Source organism: Vulpes vulpes, chromosome 2 (assembly GCF_048418805.1).
Source record: "Vulpes vulpes isolate BD-2025 chromosome 2, VulVul3, whole genome shotgun sequence".
Taxonomy (NCBI): domain Eukaryota; kingdom Metazoa; phylum Chordata; class Mammalia; order Carnivora; family Canidae; genus Vulpes; species Vulpes vulpes.
In genome coordinates, this window is record NC_132781.1 from 20,390,082 (window position 1) to 20,410,385 (window position 20,304).

Genomic DNA, 20,304 nt, shown 5'->3' on the forward strand with positions numbered 1-20,304 from the left:
ACTGGGGAAATAGCAGTGAATATAAGAAGGTCTTTGCTCTTCTGCAGCATACACCTGTAGCAGGTGGTGGTGAAAGGAGTTAAAAAAGAAATACATGGTGTATTGGAGGGTACTGAGTACTGTTAAGAAATATTCAGCAGGGGTAGATGTGCTGTCTTCTATGGAGTGATGTGAAGGGATGTTTGTGCAGAGGCCTGAAAAAAGAGTGCGAGTCATGCGATAGTCTAGGGAAGAGCTTTCTGGGGAGGCATGGTGTGTTCCAGAAGCAAAAAAGGGGACCAGCATGAGCAAAGGGGAAAGCAGGGGGAAAGGAGGTCAGAGAGGCCTCCAGAAGCAAAATGGGTTATCTGGGGGGCTAAAGTAGGAGTTTGCACTTTTTCCTGATTGGGTTTCGAACAAAAGAATGGAATGATGGGACTTCTGTTTTGAAAGAATCTGTAATGTGGAGATTAGACTGTGGAGGGACAAGAGTGAGGGCACCAAGACCAGTTAGGAACTTAGCACATTGATGGCAGCAGGGTAGAGGTGGGCTAGGTAAGAGGTGGCAATGGCTCAGGTTAAGATTGTAGCAGCAGTGGAGATGGTGAGAGGTGCTCACATTCTAGATACATTTTGAAGGTAGAGCCAACGGGATTTGTTAATGGATTGGATGTTGGAGGGAAGAGGTGGAGAAGAGAGATTGGAGCCAAGGCTTATTTAAAAAATTTTTAGCCTGAGCCTGTGCAGAAATGGAGTTGCCATTTGCTTAAATGGTGAAGTTGGCCAGGAGAGGTCTTTAATGATGGGGTTGGTGTGGGGTACATAAAATTTGATCTCTTTGTTAGTCATCCAAGTGGAGATGCTGAATAGGCAATTAGGTAGAAGACTGTGGAGCTCATGAGAGAGGATAAGTCAAGGGATGTAAATTTGGGGATTGTCAGTGTGTAGATGTCATTTTGAAGAAGTAGAATTGGATGACTAACTTAGAAAATGAGTGCGTAGAGGAAAGAAGAGGTTTACTATTCAAACCAGTTTGAACAGTGGCGACTCTTGATCTCAGGGCTGTGAGTTTGAGCCCCCATGCTGTGTGGGGCAGCAGGGTAGAGGTGTGTTATTTATTAAATAAATAAAGCTTAAAAAATAAAATAGTTTTAACAAAGCCTTTTCCTTTAAAACTGCAAATTCTTTTCTCATGGAAGACTCTCTATAAAGAATGATATTCTATCACTGTTTAGTAAAATACTGTTTTTCTGCCACCAAATGCAATAAGCCCCTTCAAACTGGGCACCAAGTGGCTCAGTGGGTTAAGCGTCTGCCTTTCAACTCTAGTCATGATCCCAGGGTCCTGGGACCCACCCCCATGTTGGGCTCCCTGGCTCATCGGGGAGCCTGCTTCTCTCTTTCCTCTCTGCTCATGCGCTCTCTCTCTCTAGAAAATAATAAATAAATAAACAAACAAACCCCTCAAATTCAGTGGCACAAAGCTGTGGGCAGATAATCCAGCCACCTAGGTACCCCAGATAATCCAGAAAGGCACAGCAGGAGTGGCTGCCTTTGCTGCACAGTTTTGGGAAGACTTGAACATCTGGGGCAGCCATCATCTAGAGGCTGCTTCACTCACATATTTGCTGCTGGGCTGGGATGATCTCAGCTGTGACTGCAGACCAAGTGCCTCCATATGGCATCTCCTGCCTTGGGCTTCTCACAGGCTGTTGGCAGCAGGGTAGAGGTGTGTTATTTATTAAATAAATAAGCTATATTATGGGTCGGTGATACTTAGATTCAGAAATTTAACTTCCCTTTCCCTGGTTTATTCCAGTTTCCTGTCTTTGAAGAATATTAATAATTCAAGTAACATTCCAGATCAGTGGCTGCTTTTTTGACTTGTATTTGGGTTTGTCCAAAGATACAATACCTACAGGCTTCTACCAGCAACTTGTCCTCTTTCTCCTTTCAGTTGCCCTCAAACCTGCAGATTTTGACATTACGTTTGCTTGCCCAATCCACAGTTGTTTCTTAAGGGCTGTATTCCTTCCGTTTTAAAAAGTTGGCAGCCTGGGGTACCTAGGTGGCTCAGTCAGTTAAGTGTCTTCTTTCCACTCAGGTCATGGTTTCAGGGTCCTGGGATCGAGCCCACGTCAGGCTCCCTGCTCAGCAGGAGAGTCTGCTTCTCACTCTGTCTTTGCACACACACACACACACACACACTCTCTCTCTCTCTCTCTCTCTCATAAATAAATAAATAAATAAATAAATAAATAAATAAATAAATAAATAAATAAAATCTTAAAAAAAAAATTGGCAGCCTGCCTCAGATTCTTTTGAGGGTGAGGCCCTCTGCATTTGTAGCTTGTTGGAAGAATACTCCTCCCCAGAAAAAATTCTAGATAACCGATCATCCAGGGGAGAGCCAATCTTGTCTCCTTGGATGTAGTTGTCGTATTTGTGTCCTGCTTTTCAGTATGGTGCCATTAGTAGACGTTTTTGCAATAGGAGGTGGTATTTATGTCTGTGTACAAATGTGAGTGAAGGAAACTAAAGGGAATGTTCATTTGGCATCATCTTACATCCAGTTGGAAGCTCTAACTCAGAATGATACATGAGGGTTGCCAGCTGAGAACTCCTCCCATGGAGAAGGAATCAAAGCAACAGGATAATTTTTGACATGACACATGTTTAAGTACTGTGGATGTTCAGAGTTAAAGCAGTGACTGTACCAGAGATGGGGTTAAAGAAAGCCTTTTTTTAAAAAAGATTTTTTAATTTATTTATTTATGAGAGAGAGAGAGAGGCTTAGACACAGGCAAAGGGAAAAGCAAGCTCCATGCAGGGAACCAGACGTGGGACTCGATCCCGGGCCTTCAGGATCACACCCTGGACTGAAGGCGGTGCTAAACCACTGAACTACCCGGGCTGCCCAGGGAAAGCCTTTCTAACAGAGACAGTAAAGAGACATAAGGTACCAACAAGAAGAGAAACACTTTAGGCAAGAACATCTTTGAGGAAGAAACAAAGGCTGGGGTCATTCAAAAGGAGGAAATAAATGGACTTGAAAGTCTTCTTGATGCTGGAGAGAGGAGGGAATTAATGGAATTGGCTGAGGACTTGGGGAACCTTAGCCAGGGCTAAAGATTTGGGATTGGAAAATGAGAAATTAATGTATGTCTTTATGCTGGGGGAGTGCTGTCTGTGATTTTACTGTTATTGGAAGGTCCCTGAGGGATTATCCTTGAATTTTTCCAACAGCAGAACTGAAAGAGTTGATCAGTTGGTCTGCTCCCCAGAATAATTCTTACCAGATGTGGTGTCCTTGCCTGGGACCATCTGGCTGATTCAGTATAGTGGTAATATCCCAGAGGTTTATTCAGTACATGGTTTGGGAATCTCTATTATAAACGTGGCTGTGCTGGATGCTTCAAGGGTGAAGAGGAGAATGCACTAATGAGCAACAGCCAAAGCTCTTTCTGCCCTTGTAGGGCTGGCGTCCAGCAGAGTGGTTGTAAGTGCAGGTTATGGAGTCCTAGTGCTCAGGGATGGGGAGGGATGGTGATAGGAGGACCTCGGGAGGGAGGCCTTGGTGTTTTTGAGCAGCTGGAAGAAGAGCATAGTGAGTGCTGGGCACTCAGCCAGCAGACCAGTGCCAGCCAAGACAAGAAAGGCATGGCTCACCAGGCCATCGGTCACAAGTTAACACGTACAAACACAGACTGTGTGGCAACTGTGTCTTAAGTTCTTTGTGGACATTAACTCTTTCAGTTGTTATAATGACTCTCTGAGGTAAGTTCTGTTTTCTGCCCTTTTCCACAGGCAGGGAGACTGAGGCACAAAGAGGCTAACTGGCTGGCACTCACTCCCCTACACCTAAGTGGTGGTGTCTGGATTCACGCTTTGAGGCATGGCACTATTCTGCCTTGATATGACATATTTTGGTTTTCGGCCTGAGAAAAAAGCAAAGTCATCAGAGGTGCTCTAAGTACGGGAGTAGCAAGATCAAGCCTGTGTCCTAGAAAGTCCTCTCTACTCAGAGGATGAAATGGGACTGGTGGGAAAGCAAGCACACTTAGGGAGACCATTAAAAGCTCTTGTCATGGCCCATGTGTATTTCAGCTTTGAGCTTTCTGGCTGATTTTCTTTTCCCTTTGATTACTTTTCTGGGGATTTGGCAGGGAGGGGAATAGGTGAGTTTGTCAGTTGACATGCAAGCCCCAGACCCTTGTTGTTAAATGTCAATGTACTCCCTCCGCTGCAGCATTTATTCTTGGCTCGCAGGAACCTTCATATCTTGAGGGAATGAAGCCTGATCGTAATTTACAGACTAAATAGTCTTTGGAGGCCATCCTGCCCAGGATCCTCCAAATGGACATCAAACGCAGCAGGAGCCTGGGAGGTTGTCTCTTGCTCCTTTCTTTGTCTGCATCCCTTTTACCCTTCAGACAGTCATCAGACCCCATCATAACTCCCTCTTTAATATCTCTGGAAGATGTCCACTTCAGAATAGCTCTGGGGCTGCTGCCCAACTTCCAGCCACCGCCAAATCTCACCTCGATTATTGCTGCCTGAGGGATCTTTCTGAAATGTCAATCAAATTGTCACCAGTCTGCTGAAAACTTTTTAGACTTCCTTATTATCCCTGGTCAAGAGTTCATTATTTCTTAGTATGACTTACACAGGAGCCTTCTCCAACTTCATCTCATGCCATAATCTTTACACAGTCATTGTGATGTCCTGCTTCATAGCAAATGCCTGAACTCCATCCCTGGAAATTAGTATTCAGACCATCAGGAGTAAGGACCAGCATCCAGCTTCTGAAAGCCCCTTAGGTGATCCTGATGATCCAGAGTTGAACTCTGGTCTCTGCTCTTACTCCAGGATTCTCAATCTGGCCACACAATTTGCATCATCCGAGGAGATTTTTTTTTTTTAAGATTTTATTTATTTACTCATGAGAGACACAGAGGATTTTAAATTATCGAAACATGGTTCCTTCCTTCAGTAATTCCGATATAATAAATCTGGTTTGATTTCCCAGGCATCTCTACTTCCAAAGAAAAAAAATTGCTCTTGGAATTCTGATCTGCAGCCAGGAAGGGGAACCTCTGCATGCAGAGGGAATATTCCAGAGGGCAGAATTGGGGGTAGGTGTTACGAGGAAGCAGATTGGTTCTGGAGTGTTTCGCCCTTTCATGTGCAGATCTCTGTGTATTTGAAGAACTGCTCTTCTGTAATTATCTTCCCCTCTCCTAACCACACTTCCTATTTCCCAAGTCTTCTTAGTGAGCAAAATGTTCAAGTTCTGACTCCTCACACCCTGATTATCCCTCCCTGAATAGTGTCTGTTTCTTAGTGCGCCATTTTTTTTTAATTATTCTTTTTTTTTTTAAGATTTTATTTATTTATTCATAGAGACACAGAGAGGCAGAGATACAGGCAGAGGGAGAAGCAGGCTCTGTGCAGAGAGCCCGGCATGGGACTCGATCCAGGGTCTCCAGTATCACGCCCTGGGCCGCAGGCGGCGCTAAACCGCTGCGCCACCGGGGCTGCCCTAGTGGGCCATTTAAATTGTGATAAATTAGAGATTCATTCTAGATGTGGGCCAGTTATAGCGGGATGGATAGATTCTTTAATTCAAACACTGTATATGGCTGTTTAAAATGCTTTAAGATCAGGGTGCCTGACTGGCTCAGGTGTAGAACATGCGATTCCTGATCTTGGAGTCATGAATTCAAGCCACACGTTGGGCAGAGCGCTTTCTTTAAACAAAACAGAACAAAACCCCATAAGATCACATTGGCTTGATGTCATGATTAACTTCATAGGTTACTCAAAAATCAATGAAAATTCCCTCTCTAGCCTAATGTAACCATTAGGTTCAGAGCAAGAATTCTGAAAACAGACTGTTTGAATTAGGATTCTAGCTCCATGACGTTACTACCTGTATGACCTTGAATGAATCACTTAAAATTCTGTACTTAGATTCCTCCTCTGTAAAACAGGGATAACAACGAATCTATCTCCTAGGGTTGTTGTGAGGATGAAATGAGTAAATAAAATATGTTAAGTGCGGGCAGCCCCGGTGGCGCAGTGGTTTAGCGCTGCCTGCAGCCCAGGGTGTGATCCTGGAGATCTGGGATCGAGTCCCACGTCGGGCTCTCTGCATGGAGCCTGCTTCTCCCTCAGCCTGTGTCTCTGCCTCTCTCTCTCTCTGTGTGTCTCAATAAATAAATAAAATCTTAAAAAAATATATATGTTAACTGCTTAAAAATAGTGCCTGGAACATAGTAAGTGCTGTACAAATATTAGTGATAATCATTAGTCATTAGGCCTAATCATAAACCAAGATTCTTACTTTCCATCTTTTTCTTTCATTTGGGTTATCACTTAGTGTTTTCACCATTAGTCTGTTTAGGACCTGGAGCTATCCTTAGGTGGACTGTGTATGGAGATACTTGATTGGGGGGCACCACCCAGCCACCTCCTCTTCTTCTCTTCTCCCCTTACACATACACACTAAATCACAGCTTAACAAATTCCCTTCTTCAGGAGATAATACAAAGACTCATTAAAATGCATGTATTTTATGTGGCAGGGAAAGCTGACTTCATCATTTAACACAGCTAATCTGATGAATTTATCTGTTTCCCTGGGCACTAGGAAATGGAAGTTAGCATAGGAAGTACTGACAAAGGAACCACAGTGGGAGGAAGAAACAATTCAGTATACTGTGCACCCAGCATCACCTAGGAGAGATGCTGTGTATCCATTATTGTTATTATTATTATTTTTTTAACTTAAAGCAGTCTTTCAAAAGAGTGGCTCTTCCCCATTTAACTGAAGGAAAAGCCAGTTCCGTAGTTAAGTAATATCCTTAAAAGAAATAGCTGGTAAATGGCAGGCAGAGTTTGGACCCTGGCCCATCCCACGTCAAAGTCACTCCCGTGTCCTAGGCCTCACACCACCCTGCTTCAGTGGAGCGTGTCTGGTCAGGGGAGTGGAAGTGTCACAAAATGGGGAGGCTGTGTGACGCACCAGTTTGGTCTGTGTTGTGGTTTTTATCTAGAGCTCAGACCTGTTCTCAGGCAGCTTTAACCATAAGCTGCACACTCTGTAACTGACAAAGCACATCTCCTTGTGTTACTTTCAGTTTAGAAGGAATTATGTTTATATTGTTGCTCCTCCCATCTGAAATATTTGTAATCAAATATAGTGCCTATGCCACATGAAGTATGGAGAATACATCATTTTTTAAAAGATTTTATTTATTGGGACACCTGGGTGGCTCGGTTGGTTAAGCTTGGCTCAGGTGATGATCCCAGGGTCCTGGGATCAAGCACTGCATTGGGCTCCCTTCTCAGCTGGGAGTATGCTTCTCCCTCTTCCTCTAGCTCCCCCTGCTTATGCTTTCTCTCTGTTAAATAAATAAATAAATAAATAAATAAATAAATAAATAAATAAATAAAATCTTTAAAATTTTTTAGATTTACATATAATCTTCCTATTATAAAGGCAAACACCTGCTCTTAAACCTTATAAAAGTACTATTTGGACATGTTTACTATACGGGCATACTTTTTTTTTTTTTTTTTAAGAGAAAGTGAGTGTGTATGAGTTGAGGGGGTGGAGGAATAGAAGGAGAGAGAGAAAATTTTAAACAGGCTCCATGCCCAGCATGGAGCCCCATATGGGGCTTGATCTCAAAATCCTGAAATTATGACCTGAGCCAAAAGCAAGAGTCAGTCTCTTAACCAACTGAGCCACTCAGGGTCCCCCAAGCATACTTATTTTGAATTATCTTTTTCTAATTTGAAATTTCAGAGTCTTCATGTGTTAGGTAGTTGTGAATGCAATGGTTAAATAGTTAAAACTGTAATAGTTAAATGTGGGCTCCCTGCTGTTCATTACACCTTTATCCTACAGTGAAAATTTTATGAAGATTAAGTATCTTTGCCTAGCATTAATTGCCTTTTACTTTACTCATTTTTTTCTCCTCCCTGATTTACTCTATGGGGTTTATAGTTACCTCAGATTATTTAAGAATGTCATATGGAAAAAAAAATGTCATATGGTGGGACACTTGGGTGGCTCAGTGGTTGAGCGTTTGCCTTTGGCTTAGGATGTGACCCCAGATTCCTGGGATCGAGTCCTGCATCGGGCTCCTTGCATGGAGCCTGCTTCTCCTCCCTCTCTGCTTGTGTCTCTGCCTGTCTTCCTGTGTCTTTAAATCTTAAAAAAAATAAATAAATAAAATTAAAATAAAAAAAAAAGAATGTCGTATGGTAAGGAAAAATTAAATTAAAGCTTGCAAATCTAAATAATTTTGTGGCCCTCAATGAGATTAGCAGGATTAGATTAAAAACACTGATAGAAATCAAGTAGTTGTTTTGTGGCCTTTGAACAAAAATATCTTTTCATAGAAAAGTGTTTACTATATATTAAGTTTTAAAAGAGAAAATTAAAAAAAATAAAAAAATAAAAATAAAATAAAAAAAGAGAAAATAAAGCTGTAAAATTACTCTGATCCCAGTGTTTTAAGATTTATTTTTTTACTTTTTTTAAAAAAAGATTTTATTTATTTATTCATAGAGATGCAGAGAGAGAGAGAGAGAGGCAGAGACACAGGCAGAGGGAAAAGCAGGCTCCATGCAGAGAGCCTGACATGGGACTCGATCCAGGGTCTCCAGATCACACCCTGGGCTGCAGGCGGCGCTAAACCGCTGCGCCACCCGGGCTGCCCCTATTTTTTTACTTTTAAGTAATTTCTACATCCAGTGTGGGTCTTGAACTCACAACCCTGAGATCAAGAGTTGCATGCTCTCTACTGACTGAACCAGCCAGGCACCCCTAACCTCTTAAAAGAGATAACGGATATACATACTCTGAGATAGATTAAAAGGAATTACATGAACTTGTCAACTGTGGTTCTGGAAAGTGGGATGGTTAGGATATGGGTGATTTTATCTATTGTTTTTTTGTTTTTTTGTATTTTTCCAAATTTTCTATAGTGAACATTATTACTTTTATTATCTTTAAAAACATCTTAAAGGGGTGCCTGGGTGGCTCAGTCAGTTAAATGTCCAACTATTGCTTTCCACTCAGGTCATGGTCTCCTGGGTCTTGGGATTGGACCATGTCAGGCTCTGAGCTCAATGGGGAGTCTGCTTGATGATTCTCTCCCTCTGCCCCTTCCCCTGTTCTCTCTCTCTCTCTCTCACAAATAAATAAATCTTTAAAAAATATATATATCTTCAGAGTGCCTGGGTGGCTCAATTGGTTACGCATCTGCTTTCGGCTCAGGTCATGATTCCAAGGTCCTGGGATCAAGCTCTGTGTCAGGCTCTCTGGTCAGTGGGGAGCCTGCTTCTCCTTCTCCTTCTTCCCCTGCCTGTGTGCTTTCTCTCTCTGTGTCAAATAAATAAAGTCTTTTTAAAAAAAGTCTTCTTAAAAGGACTAATTTCTATAGAAGTTAGTGCAAGAATATTTCTGTTACTTTATACTTAGGTTGCCTTAGTCACTGGGCCTTTCCTGACAGCAAAGAGGGGCTTAGTATAGGCAACTGATAAAATAATGGCTATGCTCTATTTATAATATAGGTATTTCTAATATAGAGTATGGCTAGTACCCAAAGGAGAATCTTGTGACATACTGCAAGGTGGAACAGAAATTATCTTTAGATCGCTTTCTGTTCTGGATTGTTGGATGTCCCCAGGGGCCTCACTTTGGGCCCTCACTCCACTTGTAAATCCACCAGTGCATGGATGTGAAGTAGAAATCTTAATTTAAAACAGTGTTATGAAATGATAATGAATCCCTTTTGTAAGGGGTCCCGATTTGTGTTTCTCAGCACATCTCTTGGTTTCCTTAGAATGCAGTATATTAATGAGAACTGTGACTTTGAACAATTTTTTTTTTTGTGTGTGTGATCTTTACAGTAATAAGTTCCCCATCAGACAATAGCTGTTTGCTTTATGACTTGTTGGTAAGTTATATCCCCAAGGGGTTGAGAAATTCCTGTTTTGAAAAGTCCGGAAAGTCTTTGGTGACTTACTGTTTCATTTTTATTTTTCTTTTCTCTAAAGTTGTAGAAAACAGGATCACACTTACATTCCCTTTATATGCTAACATCTGCTGTCTGCTAACCTAAACTTAGCACTCATCTTTGGAGAGAATTAACCCGGACATTGTGCCCTCAGCCAGCCCCTCTGTGGAATGAATTCACTTCTCTCCTGTGCGCACCGAATGGTACTTGGCATTCAAATTGTACAAATCATTTTCTGGGCCCTGCGGTTCAGTGAAAGTGGTTATTAAATTACAGGCTTAGCATTATTCTGCAGATAAGAAATACTTTAGTTAGAACTTAAGTGGAGTTCTTTAGATTAATTTGTAATTTGAAAGAACAGAATTGAGATTGTGAAATAAGTAGGCTCTTGTAAAACTTTTTCCAGTAAAACAGTGGCCACAAGTTAGTTGGCAGTGGTTTTCCTAGACAATTTGGCTAGTGATCTCCTAAGGATATGCAGTTCTCATGAAGAGCATTTGGGCTGATTGCCCTGTGACTGCTGTGAGTTAAATATGGTTTATAACTAAGCTGCCTGTAAGGAAGTCATCACTACTTGACCCTGCTCATGTTCTCCTTGAAAATGCTACCTGCTTTTTGGCTTTAATTTGCAATGATTTTTTAAAAAAAATATAGGATAGCTATTACGAGATTACCTGAAGTGATTAGACTAAGAAGTAGAGCATAACGCCAGTCATTTTTGGTGCTTTAATTTTACAGAAAAAAAAAAAAAACAACAAACAACTAGTAACTGGTTGCTGGCTTAAGAAATGACATAGTTGGGACGCCTAGGTGGTTCGGTGGTTGAGCATCTGCCTTTGGCTCAGGGCCTGATCCTGGGGTCCTAGAATCAAGTCCCACATCAGGCTCCCCACTGGGAGCTGCCTTCTCCCTCTGCCTGTGTCTCTGCCTCTCTCTGTGTGTCTCTCATGAATAAATAAATAAGATATTTTAAAAAAAGAAAAAAAGAAATGGCATAATTATTGTGCTACTTACTATCCCCATTGTATCATCCCCCCCACTAAAACCAAAACTACAACAACAAAAAAAACCCTGTGAGTTATGGACTAGAAATGAATTAGATGATTTTCAACAACTTGTAACTTTTTAATGGTTTGAAAATGCAGACATTTGTGTGTGATCCCAGTGTTTCATCTCTAATTGAGCAGGTGTAGTGGGATGTTGCTTTATGGTTCTAAATAAAGTAGGACTTCAGGGAGGAGATTGTGATGGCTCTACATTTGTATCCAAGATAAGCAATTAAGCAATTAGTCTATTTTTTATTAATTTATTTTTTTTAATTATTTATTTTTGATAGTCATACAGAGAGAGAGAGAGAGGCAGAGACACAGGCAGAGGGAGAAGCAGGCTCCATGCACCGGGAGCCCGACGTGGGATTCGATCCCGGGTCTCCAGGATCGCGCCCTGGGCCAAAGGCAGGCGCCAAACCGCTGCGCCACCCAGGGATCCCTATTTTTTATTAATTTATAACACTGGACTTTATTATAAAAAGTAGGGGTCTAGGGGCTCCTGGCCAGCTCAGTTGGTAGGGCATGTGACTCTTGATCTTGGGGTTGTGGGTTTGAACCACACATTGCAGTTACAGAGTGTACTTTTAAAAAGTAGGTATCTATTTCTTTAAATCCTTTATTAGGAGAACCATCGGGGCAGCCCGGGTGGCTCAGTGGTTTAGCGCAGCCTTCAGCCCAGGGCTTGATCCTGGAGGCCCCGGGATCGAGTCCCACGACAGGCTCCCTGCATGGAGCCTTGTTCTCCCTCTGCCTGTGTCTCTGCCTCTCTCTCTGTGTGTCTCTCATGAATAAATAAATAAAATCTTAAAAAAAAATAAAAATAAAAATAAAATAAAAAAAAGGAGAACCATCGTTTTTTGGTTATATCAGAGAGGCAGTGGCCAATAAAAATAGAAAGTAAGGGACACCTGGGTGGTTCAATGGTTGAGCATCTGCCTTCGGCTGCTCACCGGGATCAAGTCCTACATCAGGCTCCCTGCATGGAGCCTGCTTCTCCCTTTGCCTATGTTTCTGCCTCTTTCTCTGTGTATCTCTCATGAGTAAATAAATAAAATCTTAAAAAAAAACAAAGCAAGACACATATGTAATGTTAAATTTTCTAGTAGCCACATTAGAAGAAGTAAAAAGAATTGAGTGAGATTAATTTTAATAACATATATGTGTGTATATATATACATATATATGTGTATGTGTGTGTATATGTATATGAAGAATGTGTATATATATATATATAAAGATTGTATTTATTTATTTGACAGAGAGAGAGAGAACACAAGGAGGGGGAGCAGCAGGCAGAGGCAGAGGGAGAAGTAGGCTTCCTGTTGAGCAGGGAGCCCGATGCAGGGCTCGGTCCCAGGAGCCTGAGATCCCAACCTGAGCCGAAGGCAGACACTTAACCCACTGAGCCACCCAGGTACCCCTGAATAATATATTTAGTTTAACTCAGTATATCTAAGATACCATTTCAACATTGAGATATTTTACATCCTTTGTTGTTGTTTATACGAAATCTTCAAAATCCAGTGTATACTTCACACTTATAGCATGTCTCAGTTTGAACCAGCCACCTTTCGAGTGCTCAGTGATCACATCTGGCTAGTGACTATCATACTGAATTATGTAGTTGTAGAGTTTTGGCACTTGTATACAGTAGCATCTACATAAAGTGACATATTATACAGATTTCTATGCAAATCACATCCTGAGAAACATAAGGCAGATCTTCATACTTGTAGCTTTGAGACAGATTTTACCTTGGCCCTAATGTGCATGTTGTAAGAGAGTTCTAGTGGCCTTTGATTTCTTGTTGAGAGTAATATACACCATGGTTATAATACCTTAGCTACTGCTTTCATTCCAGCCAGTTTAGTATACATGTACCACTGCCCAAGCAGCATCTGTCCTGTGGCGGGTTGGTCGTGGGGGTAGTGAGGACAGGGGCAACAGCAAAGGTGTGGTAGCTGAAAATGTTTGGGGGTTGCCTAACAGGAAGCAGACATTGTTTTGTTTTGTTTTGTTTTGTTTTGTTTAATCTCAAGTGCCACTTCTAATATTGTTGAAAGATTTACTTTGTGTAAACATTGGTCTGACTGGGGCAAATACCTCATTCTGACAATCTCATTGCTTTGCTTGTTGAACCTTTCACCAGAGTAATTTAAGCCTGTAAATACCTCAGTTCTGTGCTGCAAATGTAAAGTGCACACTGGATTTAGAGAATTTAGTACCAAAAGAAGAATGAAAAGTACCTCATTAATTTTTGTGCAATTACATGTAGAGGTGCTAACGTTTTAGATATATATACTTTTTAATTTAATTTTATTATTATTATTATTATTATTTTTAGTAAGCTCTGTGCCCCATTCAGGGTTTGGACTTGTGACTCAAGATCAAGAATTGTATGCTCATGGGACGCCTGGGTGGCTCAGAGTTGAGTGTCTGCCTTTGGTTCAGGATGTGATCCCAGAGTCCCAGGATCGAGTCCCACATCAGGCTCCCTGCATGGAGCCTGTTTCTCACTCTGCCTATGTCTCTGCCTCTCTCTGTGTGTGTCTCTCATGAATAAATAAATAAAATATTTAAAAATAAATAAATAATAAATAAAATTAATTTACTTGTTTCTTTTTTTTTTTTTTTAAGATTTTATTTATTTATGAGAGAGAGAGAGAGAGAGGCAGAGACATAGGCAGAGGGAGAAGCAGGCTCCATGCAGGGAGCCCGATGTGGGACTCGATCCCGGGACTCCGGGATCACACCCTGGGCCGAAGGCAGATGCCCAACTGCTGAGCCACCCAGGTGTCCCCTTTTTGTTTGTTTGTTTTTTTAATATGACTACTAGAAAATATAAGATTCCATACGTAGCTTGTGTTATATCTGTTGGATAGTGTTGCCTTAGATTGTTCATTATTCAGTGTAAAAGACTACTGGGGGCAGCCCTGGTGGCTTAGCAGTTTAGCGCCGCCTTCACCCCAGGGTGTGATCCTGGAGTCCCAGGATCGAGTCCCACGTCGGGCTCCCTGCATAGAGCCTGCTTCTCCCTCTGCCCTTGTCTCTGCCTCTCTCTCTCTCTCTCTCTCTCTCTCTCTCTCTTTCTCTCTCTCATGAATAAATAAATCTTTTTTTTTTTAAATTAAAAACATAAAAGACTACTGGGAAGGTACTGCCTGTGCTTTTCTGAATGTGTGCGTGAGAGTTCCACCAATTGATGGCATCTTTGCAATAGCAGGTGGGGTATTCTGTGTGTGTCCCCAAAGAAGATGGAGGGAGAACTGCAGTGCAGGCCTCTCGAGTTCTGTACAGAAACCTGATCTTGAACCACATAACTACCATTACGCTTGCTTCTTTAAAAACAGAAGACCTGCTGGTTTTGTCACCAGTTTGCCCCATACTTTTTAACGAAAAGAGCAGTTATGAGGGTGCTTCTTTGTGCCTTCTCTGAGAAACAAATCCAAGAACTCTAGATAAGTGTACGTGTTTGTGTGCATTCAGCCTTTCATTAAATGTTCGCACAATCCCAGAGAATCATCTTAGTATACTTTGATCTGTAAGTATATTAGTCTTTGGCTATTACTCTAGTTATTTTGGCCACTTCTTAAGACTTCTTAGTCTGTAATGATATTTTTGTGACCTAAGCTATTCAGGAAGAGGGCTAAAGGCGATCAGTTGGATTGTTTTCTCATACGTGAGCATTTCTCTGGGGTATTTGTGAGCTTGGGGACAAGTTGTATGACTGGTATTTAGCCTCTCTTCTTTCTCATCCTCAACTGAGAACTTTTAAAATTTTTATTTATTTATTTATGATAGTCACAGTGAGAGAGAGAGAGAGAGAGAGAGAGAGGCAGAGACACAGGCAGAGGGAGAAGCAGGCTCCATGCACCAGGAGCCGGACGTGGGATTTGATCCCGGGTCTCCAGGATTGCGCCCCGGGCCAAAGGCAGGTGCCCCGCTGCGCCACCCAGGGATCCCTCAACTGAGAACTTTTAAAAACAAAATTGCTTTTCATTAAGTGAGAGAATCCCAGGAAGGTCTTTGCTTATACTTTTAAACCTATATTCTTAGAGTTAGCTCTGTATCTTCGCTGAACAGCTACATCCCACATATTGGGTTTAGCGTATGTTTGTTGACTATATCTTCCAGTTAACCCTCTTAAAAAGGGGGATAGAGTAGAAAGAAAGGAGCTGACATCTGTTGAGCATCTGTTGCATGGCACATACTGAACTGAGATATTTAAAAATATTATCTCAACAGCCATGAGAGGTGGGAATGATGATCTCTGTTTTATAGATGAGGAAGTGGAAATCTGGAAGTTAAGGTATTTTTCAACTTCACATACCTCTGGTAGTTAATGGATTCTGGAACTTGGCAGATGCCATGCTCCCATTGACATCCCAGTGTAGGAGAAACTGTAGTGTGCTTCCAGAGGTAGAGACTATCAATGTGTCTGTGTTGCTGTAAACTGGGAGAAACATATAGGATCCTGTCCAAAGCATCTTGTATCCCTAATCACAGACCTGATGCCTGTGTTGGGTAGATGTGGTGTTTCTAGATTGTTTACTCACACTAGTGCTTGCAGTGACCATATGAACATTTTGGTTTACAGTTGGGACCCCTGATTTCCACAGGATGGCCCAATGGAATCAGCTACAGCAACTCGACACACGGTACTTAGAGCAGCTTCATCAGCTGTACAGCGACAGCTTCCCAATGGAGCTACGGCAGTTTCTGGCCCCGTGGATCGAGAGTCAAGATTGGTAAGTCCTTCCTGAGAAATTCCCCAAAGTGTCAAGTTTTGATTTGAGTCAGGAAACATAACCTATTCTAGCTTAACTCTGTCCTATTTCATAAAAAAAAACTGATGGGTACAGGTGATGGGATGAAAGAGATCAGGAGATAAAGAAGTACTCACAGTCTTGCAAAAGCATTTTATCCATTAGAAGTGTGTGTGGGCAACTGTCTCTTGGCACCTCGAAGCAGCCTGCCTGGGGTAGCTGTTTTGAAGGCTAATTTGAATCTCATTTCCTTGCCGAGGTCCTCTGTGTGTTCTGACACTCCAGGGATGCACTACAAATATTTTTTGCTTCAGTGAGAGTTCTCTCATGGGTGGAAATTGGGACCATAATTCTGATTCCCCTTTAATTAAAGGAATGAGACACAGAGTAAGAGAAATAAACTCATTCATAGAGAATATAATGGCTCAGAATTCCAACAACTATTTCCTTTTTTTTTTTTTTTTTTTTTGAGAGAGAGCTCCAGGAAAGGGCAGAGGGAGAGAGAGAATCTTATTTTTATATTTATTTATTTATTTGTTTTAAAGATTTTATTTATTTATTTGAGATAGAGATAGCAGGAGAACAGGGGTAGGGAAGAGGGAGAAGCAGGCTCGTTGCTGAACAGGGAGCCTGATGTGGGGCTCGATCCTAGGCCCTGAGATCATGACCTGAGCCGAAGGCAGATGCTCAACCAATTGAGCCACCAAGTGCCCCGAGAATCTTAATTTTAAGCAGGCTCCATGCCCAGTGCAGAAGTCACACGGGTCTTCATCTCACAACCCTGAGGTCATGACCTGAGCCAAAACCAAGAGTCAGATGCTTAACAGACTGAGCCACCCAGGTATCCCTTTTTTTTTTTTTTTTTCATTTTGATATGTTCAGATCCATCTATTAATTTTCATTTAATTCAGGCCTATGACCTAGTTTCTTCTAGAATTTGGTGAGGGCCCAGGGAGGTGAGTCAGAGATGATGGAGATGGGCCACCCCAGCCTGGGATTGCTTATTTGCTACTAATAATCTGGCTGTGGAGCTGAGAAAGCAAACTAGCATATCTGTTCACTTTGCTCTAATATCTTATAAGTATATAAGATATTAATCTTATAATATACTAATATATTTTAAGTATAGACTATGACAGTGGCTTGTAGTATCTGATTATAATTGTTAATAATCATTAAATTCATGACATATCTTGTTGCTGAGCAAGGTGAATCTAAAGTGATGAGTGAAAAAAAAAAAAAGAAAAAAAAAGAAAAAAAAATAAAGTGATGAGTGAGTTAAAGCATCAGGTTTGTCTTGTTTTCTTCGCTCCTTGATGGTAATTTCTGTGCATGCATGTGTGCGCATGTGTGTGCATGCGAGTGTATGTAGGTTTCAGAATCATTCTGTATCCTTCTTTCTTTTCCCAGGGCATATGCAGCCAGCAAAGAATCACATGCTACTTTGGTGTTTCATAATCTCTTGGGTGAGATTGACCAGCAGTACAGCCGTTTTCTACAGGAGTCAAATGTTCTCTATCAGCACAATCTGCGAAGAATCAAGCAGTTCCTTCAGGTGTGATAAGAAACTGACCCTGCAGAGTAGGATGTTAGCTTCTGTCCAGGAAGTATTTCTCTTCTCATTAGCCTGGGTAATGAGATTCTATCTTGTACTTTAAGTCAAAGGAGAAATTATTAGCCCTTTCTCAAACCTCTGTGTACCCTCCCTTGAGCATCATTATCTGAAATCCAATTCTTTTGTCCGTTGACGTCATCACATAATTGTTAACGGTAATCGTATTACATTAGCATGTTAATAACAAGATCAGAACTAGTGGTTTCATAGGAAGATGATCTAATTTTTTTTTTTAGTGGGGGGATGTGGGCAGAGAGAATCTTCACCAGGCTCCATGCCCAGCAGAGCCCAGTGCAGGGCTCAATCTCATGATCTTGAGATCATGACCTGACTCAAAGTCAAGAGTCAGATGCCCAACTAACTGAGCCACCCAAATACCCCAGATGACTTATTTTTCAATGTTAAATGTTTGACCATAATTGGACACCTGCGGACAAGGTCTGTCACCTCCATGTAAGACCACGATAGCATATTGTCCAAAGACTCAGACTAATGTACCTTTTGTCACAGAAGTACATCTCATTGTGACGGTCTTTTTTCTGTTCTTCCTTCATCTCCCACCGGTGGAAGCCAGGTTCTGAGGCCCTTGTTTTATTGTTTCATGTAGTAGATGTAATCTTTTGGGTCCACATCTTCTTAGTTTACTGCTACTTTTCATTTTCTCTCTCCTACTTATAGAGCAGATATCTGGAGAAGCCAATGGAGATTGCCCGAATTGTGGCCCGGTGTTTGTGGGAAGAGTCCCGCCTGCTACAAACTGCAGCCACTGCAGCTCAGGTGAGACATGGGAAGAAACAAAGTACTATTGAAGATGTGCTTTTCTTCTTGTGCACAAAGATGTGCTTGCTCTTACACAGTCATTAGGATGGACACTGACTTCCATGGTAGAAGTGGATGTACTGGGGGTTTTCTTTTAAACAATGAAAAGAATTTATTTTTTTTCTTGAGTACATAATGTACTCTTCTTTAAAAAAATTAAAACTTGACACAATACAATAGTACAAAGAATTAAAATGACACAATACAATAGTACAAGGAAGAAAATTTTACAAAAATCTAAGATGTCATTCCCTCTCTTTATTATCTCTTCCCAGGAAATCAACATTAATAGTCTAGTGTATATCCTTTCATGCCTTTCTCCAGCCTTGTATAAACTACAGAAAACACATACACACACACACCATATTTATTTATTTATTTATTTATTTATTTAAAGATTTGTTTATTTATGATAGACATAGAAAGAGTGAGAGAGGCAGAGACACAAGTGGAGGGAGAAGCAGGCTCCATGCCAGGAACCCGACGTGGGACTTGATCCCAGGACTCCAGGACCACGCCCTGGGCCAAAGGCAGGCGCTAAACTGCTGAGCCACCCAGGGATCCCCCACACCCCATATTTAAATGAATTTAATTCTCTGTATCTGGCTTTTTTCATTTAATATTATATCCTATAAATCCTTTAGTGTCAAGTTGTATAAACTTAAGTCATTTTCTTTATTTGCTGCATAATATTCTGTGGTGTAGATTTGCTGTAATTTATGCAATTTTCCCCTCTTTGATAGACATTTGCTCCATTCTAGTTTTTCTTTTCCATTATAAAAATTACTACAGTGTCTCTCTTTACAACTTTACATATTTGTGCTTTGACTTCTCTATGATAGATTTTCAGGCATGGAATTGCTAGGTCAAAGGGTTTATGTATTTTAATTTTATAAGTCTAGATTCCTTTCCCCAACTGTAACAGTTCACATTTGCCCCAGTGAGGTATGATAATGTACTCTTCTTAGGTGTATAGCCTTGGAGATGGTTTGGGATTAAATCATTCAGGTTCATATGCATTTCTCTTTTGTGGTTAACTTTGAGAGTATGCTCACTAGAGCTAGAGATACAATTAGTTTAGGGAATAGAGATAACATGACACTAACTGGCCCATTGAAGAATAGTTCCATGCTACTGGTCTTCTCACTTACATTAATATATGAGAGACATGTCTATCTAGTATATTAATATATTATCTGTCTAGATATATTATCTATCTAGAACATTTAGAATATCTAATATATCTATAATATCTGATCTATTATGTGTGTATGTGTGTACATATCCTATGTGTTACGTGAGTTTTGACCCTTGCTTTTGAGGTGGTTGTGGTCTGGCATAAAGAGAAAAATCAAACAACTTCATAATGCAATAAAACACAAAATTAAAATATACTAAAAAAATACTAAATAAATAGATCAATGACCATAAAAAATATATTGAAAAAAAGACTTTTAAAAAATGTACACTCCCTATCCCACCAAAAAAGCCAATAGACCCGATGGTTTCAAAGGTTTTGTTTTAACAACTTTTGTGGTATAGATAGTTCTATTATCATTTAAACTCTTTCAAAGTATAAAAAGACAAGAGGTATTTCCAGCTTATTTTATGAGGTTGGAATAATCCTAATATAAAAGCCTAAAAAAGAAGTGTAAGTAAAGAAAATGGTTAGGATTTTGGTATCTTTTTTAGTGTACCAAGCATGGCTTATATTTTTGGAATGCAAGGATGGCTCAACATTAGGATCAAGAATTTTATTAATGTAATTCATTAAATTAGTAAGTTAAAGAAGAAAAATGATATTTTTGTTAGACAACAAAACTTAGTGCCCATTCTAGATGAAAATAATTTCTTAACATAGTAAAGAATATTTGTCAGGACCTTCTTAATACAATAAAGAATATTGTCAGAAACCAAATGGAACAGAATGCACAATGGTGAAACACTAAATACTAAAGTATTTTCATTAAAAACAGATACAAGGGGCACCTGGGTGGTTCAGTTGGTTAAGTGAGCTCTTGGTTTCTGCTAGGATCATGATCT

General features: G+C 40.7%; 1 protein-coding gene across 12 annotated transcripts in view; it reads left to right on the top strand.

Annotated features, from left to right (window-relative positions):
- STAT3 (signal transducer and activator of transcription 3) overlaps window positions 1-20,304 on the top strand; it is a 72,920-nt gene that overhangs the window by 25,163 nt on the left and 27,453 nt on the right. For 4 of the 12 annotated variants that reach the window (XM_072747159.1, XM_072747164.1, XM_072747161.1 and 1 more), the window contains exons 2-5: window positions 12,327-12,475; window positions 15,659-15,809; window positions 17,238-17,382; window positions 18,121-18,219. In XM_072747159.1, the coding sequence (XP_072603260.1) occupies window positions 15,682-15,809; window positions 17,238-17,382; window positions 18,121-18,219 (372 nt within the window). In that variant the 5' untranslated portion in view covers window positions 12,327-12,475; window positions 15,659-15,681. The remainder of the gene's footprint in view (window positions 1-12,326; window positions 12,476-15,658; window positions 15,810-17,237; window positions 17,383-18,120; window positions 18,220-20,304) is intronic. The other 8 variants (XM_025986991.2, XM_025986994.2, XM_025986995.2 and 5 more) reach the window with 2 other exon arrangements.